The following is a 7,311-nucleotide window of genomic DNA, read 5'->3' on the forward strand; positions in this document are numbered from 1 at the left end:
ATTTTATTTTATTAATTTTAAGGAACATTTACAGAGATTTGAGATTTCCATTCATTCATTGTTGCACTATCTAGACCAAGGTATCAAGAAGCTGAGTATAAGGAAGATACTTACAGGTTATGGCAATATGTAACATCTATGAATGACTGATGAGGGCAGTGGGAGAACTCTCACCTTATATTTTGGCAACCTGGCGTCAATTGTCACCTGTCCTCTTCAAGCACAAACACCACCATTCTGTTAGGAGAGATTTGTGTGTTTCTGTGATGCTAAAGAGATTTCAGCAGAGCTTCCAAACGTAGATGGATTAGAAAGAAAGGTCTGGGAACCTCCTTAAAAAAGACAAAACAATTAACCCATGAAAACTCTATGATTGGCTCTATAGCCAATATATATATTCTCAAACGAGGATTCTTGTCATCAATGGCGACAGGAGTTTGAACCCCATTTCTGATACAACTTAGAGATAAAAGAAGGAAATCAAGCCTATGAGGGGAGATCTCACTACTACAGAGAAAGAATTGTCTGGAGTGAAGTGTGTCTCTCTGGATCTAGGTCCCTGCACGGTGAAGCTCGCAGGTAGAACAAGACACATGAAGGTCTCCAAGGAATGCTTAATCCACATTTGTTGAAGGAAACAAGGACTTTTCTCCACAACTGACACAGAGAGAGTGGGTCTTCCCCTATAGATTAAGCACTGCATTTGGCCATTTGTAAAAGGAACAGCGAGTGGCAGCATAAGGACAGACAAAGCTGACTTCTGCTAACTTCACAAAGGAGAACTGTCCCCATCAACAACATCCACAGTACAAAATCAAGTCTTAGAAAGTCAGACGTGGTCTCCCGCACTCCTGCACTTACTTCTGTTAATTCCAATTCAAATCTTACTATTGTACTGGGTCCAAAATCTGTGAGCGTGTCCACAAGTATGTGGCTAGTGTTACCACCCCACTAGATTTAAACTGAGTAGTTGCAGAAGCAGAAATTAGGACTTTAGATACTAATAAGGAAGAGGAAAAAGCATGAAAGCTTTGAAGCCAGAGATTCCTGCTCCAGGCAGACCAACCAAGTTCTTCACAAGAGCAAGAGCAGGCTTAGCATCAGAGACTGATGTGAAGCAGAGTTGACTTGGGTCTGCTGTCCCACAGAACCAGAGCTAGAGCCAGAGTCAGAGACATTTAGCTTCTCACACCAATCTATTCCAGAAAATCTGGAGGACAGCAGCTTGGCCAACTGATGGAAGAGTTCCATATTTGTTCCCATTCCCAAGAAGAGCAATGCAGCAGGCTATGGAAATAATAGAACAATATCATTGATATCACATGCCCTTTAAGGTACGTATAGAATTAGATCCTTATGATCTATGAGAGATTGAGTTGGACATGGGTTTCAAGTACAGTTTTAGTCAGTATATCTAAACCTTCTTTTTTTTTAGCTTTTCTTTGTTATACTTCACAGATATGATTTTTATAGATTGAAGGTTTGTGAACTCTGTTGTCAACAAGTCACTGAACACCATTTTCCAGGCAGCCTGTGCTTCCTTCAAGATTATGTGCCACATTTTGATAATTCTTAGATTTCAAACTTTCTCATAATGTGATCGCGTTACAGAACATAAGGAGTTCTTTCCGTGGTCAGTTGCCAGTAAGACAAATGGATTGCAATATCAATAAATGCACTTTATTACACAGATCCTGTTCGAGAGTGGTCATGGGCTTTTATAGGAGGGTGAGACACCAACTTACTTAACAATAAACTTTTCTTAGTAAAATCAAAGAATTTCTATATCTGAAAGAAAATCATTCACACCCAGATATTCACTCCCTTTCCAGGCAAACAGGCAGATTAAGTTACAATTTGCAGATGATTGGGGGAGACAGCTTCAAAGAGCTAACAGCTAATCTAGGAGATGCATCTCCTCTTCTGATAAACAACCAGACCAAAGAAATGACACTGAGAACTCCAAGGTCAAGCAACCAGTCCAGCAGGCTGGAGAAAACTATAGTTTTATAATTGATACCTATAGAGAGAATTTCTGAACTTATTAATACCACCCTACCGTTCCCCCTCTTTTTATATAAGTCTTATATCTCTAAGACAAACATGCCACCCCATCATTCGCACACATTTTAGACTACATATAGGTTTAAAGTAAGGCCAGTGTTTGGAGAAGGACATTATGCTTGGAAGGATGGAGGAACAGCGCAAGAGAAGAAAATTCTAGATGAGATGGGTTGACACAGTAACTGAAGTAATGGGGATAGGTGTGTCAGAGACAGTGAGATTGGCTCAGTAGTACATAACAACAACAGCATAGTATAAAGGTAGTTTTTTGTATGGATTGGAAAACCAAAATACTCATATGACGTGCTTTACTGTGATATTTGTTTTATTGGATTATTCTAGAATTAAGCTCCCATCACCTCCAAGGTACAGCTGTGTATAATGTGAAGAGATAGGTATGACATTTTCCCCCCAGACATACGTCAGACTAGAAGAGACTCTGTTCTGTATTTTTCCGCATGTGGTCAGTTTGCAAGCTGCATTAGGTGGGGTTCTTCTCACAACATCCTGTGCGCTTTTCAGTTGAGCTGGGCTGGGGGCCTCCAGAGAAGCAGAAGCTGCGCCATGTCTCTCGCATTGACCGGCCTGGTGTGTCTTGGTAAGTCCTGGAAGGGAATGAAAGAGAAGGAACATTATGGTGAAAAATAATCTCTTGAAGACGCTGTGTCCTCTTAAGAAAGCCCTCTACTTCCATGGGTGTGTGGGGGTGTATGTGTCTGTGTGTGTGTGTGTGTGAGACTGTTAAGAGCAGAGTTTATCTTCAATCAAGGACACTCTTGGCTTGGACCAGATGAGACTAGTGAGAGGACATCTTTTATATGGAGACACATCAAGCATGATGAATTTTTCTTTCCAGGGTTCTTCACAGACCAGAGGATCTGGGCACAAGCGGGTGAGTCATGCCCTTGGAAGGAGGTTGCCCACCAACTCCAAATAAGGATTTTCCAGTAATAAGATGGCATTGGGTCGCTTTTGAACAAGAAAGTTAAGGTCCTAGGAGCTCTGGGCTGTGCGTCTACTCTAGAGACCTCTCTAGCACTGCTCTCCTTAGCTGAACCATCTCTGGCATCTGTAGGAGACCATGAAGAAGAACCACCTGGGGAAATCAAGTATTTTCTTTAGCATTTCCGTGACTGTAGGAACAGCACTGCTGCTACTATTCTTTCCAAAGAGATGAGAAAACCATATGCGACGGTTGCCTGAGTTTACAGAATATTCAGACACGGCTTAGCTGGTTAAGGAGCTTTAGGGGTTAATTCTTATGATGTTGTCCAAGTGCCTTAGTCTGTGTGTAAGAGCCCTGTTGGCCACGGGTAAAATAGACGTCTATTAACCAAAAGTTGAGTGACTGGAATCCATCCAAACTCTGCAGGGAAGAAAGATGAAGCTGCCTACTTCTTGAAGATTGGTACCTTGGCATCCTACAGACAGCTCTTCTCTGGCCTACAAGGTCACTGGGAGGGACAGTTAACTAACATCTGAGCTTCATTGCTTTGGAGTTGGTTTTTTATTTTCCATGTGTGTATTAGGTTTGGAAGCAGGAGTGGCATCCACTTCCATAATAACTTGGCTCTGGAAACTCTACGATCCTGGAGAAAAGACGAAAGTTATACAGGTGTCCAGGACTTCCATTCAGAGGGTCGCTATGTGTCGCCCATGACCCGACAGCACTTAACAACAACAACAACAACAACAACAACAACAAAAACAACGTGTATTAGGTCGTGTCATACAAATGATTTTGTGTTGGTTACCTCATAAAGCACACTGACAAAGAGTGATATGCAAAGTGAAAGAATATTCCTTCAGATATAACAGCACTAGTCTCATTTAGCAGTGGGTAAGTGTTGTTGAGTCGTATATGACACAGAGTAAGCTTTGCACAAAAGTCCTAAACTCTGTTCTATAATTAATATCACTTCTGCACGTTTATAAGAGAGTTTGTAGAGCTTCCAGAGGCATCCAGTTTAGGAAGTGGGTGCCACTCCTGCTTCACAGCATGAACCCATCCGGAAGCTCATCCAACCGTTGTGCAAAATGGGTGAGCATTATGGTATTTGACGCGACTGTGGAGTTCAGTATCACAGCAACACCAAGTTGTTCAGTACAGCAAATAGACAAACGATTGCTGTGTCTTTAAAGAACATTCTTCTAAAATTACTAATACAGAAAAGAAAAAAGTTGAAAAAAATTATTTTGTGTCATCAATGTCCTGCAAGGAGGGACTAGTCCTTGGAGAAGGACATCATGCTTGGGAGGGTGGAGGGACAGCGCATGAGAGGAAGACCCTCTGTGAGGTGGATTGATTCAGTGACTGGGGTAATGGGGGTGGGTGTGTTAGAGACGGTGAGATTGGCACAGGACAGAGCAGGGTTTAGAGCTGTTGTACACAGGGTCGCTATGAAGTCCCAGGTGACTCGACGGCACATAACAACGACTGTGAAAAATTCATCATTCAGCTCTTTCTCAAGATTCTCAGTCAATATTTTTTCTAGTAAGAATTGATGCCAAACTTTTTTTTTTGCTTTTTAATTTTTTTATTATTAAATTTTATTAATTTTAATGGACATTTACAGGGATTTTGGGTCTTCACTCCTTCACTGCTGCACCAAGATGCCAAACTTTTGATGTCAGGGACTCTTCATGGTAGTCCTGGCATCCTATATTTAGAAAATATCTCTAGAGAATTTGAAAAAAGAAGTCTCTGAGTATAATGAAGGGAGGAGAAAGCCCACATTTTCCCCTCTAAGGTTTGTCTTTGTCTCACTCAGTTGCTCATGAAAAACCTTCCCTAATTGTGTGGCCCAGCCAGGTCGTTCCCCGAGGAGAGCACGTGAGTCTTCGATGTCACTCTCATCCAGAATTTGCCAGGTATGAACTGTACAAAGAAGATAGGTCTCATGTCAATAAGTCCCAGAATCCACTGGACTCAAGCAATTTCCTCTTGGGCCCCGTGACCCCAGCCTATGCTGGGATCTACAGATGTTACGGTTTTTCTCAAAATTCCTCTACACCGTCAACGCCCAGCGACCCCCTGGAGATCATGGTCACAGGTAAGAGCTCCTGATCGCCGTGGCTTTTCAGAGTCCTGGTCTGACTCACTCCAGGCTTTTCCAGGGGGAATATCCATCAATATCCAGTCAGAACAACAGAAACTACTCCACACATTTTAGGCAAAATAAGGGAATGAAATATAGAACAGTGACCTCTTGGTGAGATGAACTGATAGAGTATCTGTGGTAATATTCTCAAATGTGTCAGGAATGAGGATACAGGGATGGTGCCGTAGAAGAAGATAGGGTTCACATCCACTGTTTTTGTTTTTTGTGTGTGTGTGTGTGTGGGATGAATTTTTTTTTGGGGGGGATGAATTTTCTTATTTTTTAATTTTAGTGAAAGTTTACAGAGACTTACCATTTCCATTCATTCATTGTTGCACTTTTCTCCCTACCCACCCTTTCCCCCCCAAATTTACTCTTCTCCTTGAAAAGTAAAAGAAAAATTCTTTCATTGTTATGTAATCCCTCCTCCCAAGTGCCCTTCAACAAATGAATGGATAGAGAAGTGCTGGTATATTCACACAATGGAATACTATGCTGCACTGAAAAACAAGGAACTCATGAAATATTATACAAAATGGGTGACCCTGGACGACATTATGCTGAGTGAAATATCTGTCACAAAAGGACAAATACTGCATGGCGCCACTGTTGTAAAACAGGACTGACATCAGGGTTGAGGGGAGACTGAGAAAGATGGGTTCAATAATGTATACTGCTTTGAAACAGATGAGGGAGAGAACTGTTTAAAAGGGATTTATGATTAGGTATTATTGTCATGACAGGAGTCCAGAACGAAGGCTGCATAGTGGAGTGGACCTGGGGGGAGGGATTGTAAAACAATGAAAGAATTTTTCTTTTACTTTTCAAAGAGAAGAGTGTACTGGGGTGGGGGGTGGAAGGGGGGCAGGGAGAAAAGTGCAACAATGAATTAATGGAAATTGAAAAAAAAAAAAAGACCACAGAGCCACATGTCAATTGCTCCTTGGAGCAACAGAAGAAGATAGTCAGGAGTAGGAGAGGATGTGGAGTGCGTAACTAATTGTCTCCAAAAACATAAATATCTACCCATTTGCCATGAGACCAGAATTCGACGGCGCCCAGCTACAGTGAATATTTTAATCCCCTCTCATCAAAAGGGGGGAAATAGAAACCAGAATTTCAAGTCCTACAGGCACCAGACTTTATAGAATCTCTGAGACTCTCACCTGAGATAACATAAACAAACCCAAAGTCCCCAGTAGTCTTCTTAAAAGCATAACAAAGATTTAGTTAAACTTGAAAACAAATTAGTCTCTTCCTATTCAAGAACCGTCTTAATGGGACCAAAGTGGAAAAAAAACCCCAAACACCTTTATTAAAACAAACAAACAAACAAACAACACAACACAACCTATCAACTTGAGCAATTAAAAAGAAATCTTAAGGGACAGTAAGTTTTGCTAATGGAGAAGATACAACTTGGGAAAGAAGGGATTGGATGGTTGCAAAACTTGGAAAATGCCATCAGTGTCCAGGAAAAGGACCTGCAGAAAATACAGAATTGGTGTACATTCTAAACAATGACCAGCACATGAATTCCTTTTTTAATAAGTGAAGGTGGAGGCTGGCCTTGTTTGACAGCAGCTCTGACGTGCCCACAGTCACTCAGTGCTTTGCCTCTCCGTGCACGTCTGTAAAGGACCTCAGAGCACAGCACGTACTGAACAGGGAATCGCACACACGCTTTAGTGAGCTGGAAATTAATAAACACAGACATCTTCGCATGTTGAGGATCTTTTGTGCGTAGGAGATGAGAGATCTTGGGGAGCAGAGACAGAGAGGAAGTAGAGAGATGGACACAGGAAGGCAATCTTCATTATTTCACATCCATGGAACAGGGTGAGGAATTCTTTCTTTAAAACTGGTTTTCTTTTTGAAACGGCTTTTCACTCAAGGACTCATATACACTTTGTCTTATCAAATCCCATTGTGCAATGCCATTATTTACCTTGTCTTAGTGAAACATCGCAATGCCCTCCCTTTTCTTTCTTTATTCTTCCTGCTCCCCCTCCATTCAATGGTAATGCGTGTCCTGTTCAGAGTGTTAATTGTAATACACTTCATGTCTGATAGTAGGAATCATTACTTTTTAAAAAATTTATTTATTTTTCATGTCAATGAACATCTACAGAGATTTTGGAATTCC

General features: G+C 41.4%; 2 protein-coding genes across 2 annotated transcripts in view; both read left to right on the forward strand.

The window, feature by feature from the left end:
• The window catches only part of LOC102849073 (killer cell immunoglobulin-like receptor 3DL3-like), a 30,796-nt gene extending 25,951 nt beyond the window's left edge, over positions 1-4,845 (forward strand). Inside the window, exons 6-7 of the mRNA XM_006901868.1 lie at positions 2,587-2,662; positions 4,836-4,845. Of these exons, the coding sequence (XP_006901930.1) occupies positions 2,587-2,662; positions 4,836-4,845 (86 nt within the window). The remainder of the gene's footprint in view (positions 1-2,586; positions 2,663-4,835) is intronic.
• A 262-nt stretch (positions 4,846-5,107) lies between these two features.
• Positions 5,108-7,311, forward strand: part of KIR2DL3 (killer cell immunoglobulin-like receptor, two domains, long cytoplasmic tail, 3) — a 14,335-nt gene continuing 12,131 nt past the window's right edge. Inside the window, exon 1 of the mRNA XM_006901869.1 lies at positions 5,108-5,117. Within this exon, the coding sequence (XP_006901931.1) occupies positions 5,108-5,117 (10 nt within the window). The remainder of the gene's footprint in view (positions 5,118-7,311) is intronic.

Source organism: Elephantulus edwardii, unplaced genomic scaffold, assembly GCF_000299155.1.
Source record: "Elephantulus edwardii isolate Elephantulus edwardi_28Jun2011 unplaced genomic scaffold, EleEdw1.0 scaffold00348, whole genome shotgun sequence".
NCBI lineage: Eukaryota > Metazoa > Chordata > Mammalia > Macroscelidea > Macroscelididae > Elephantulus > Elephantulus edwardii.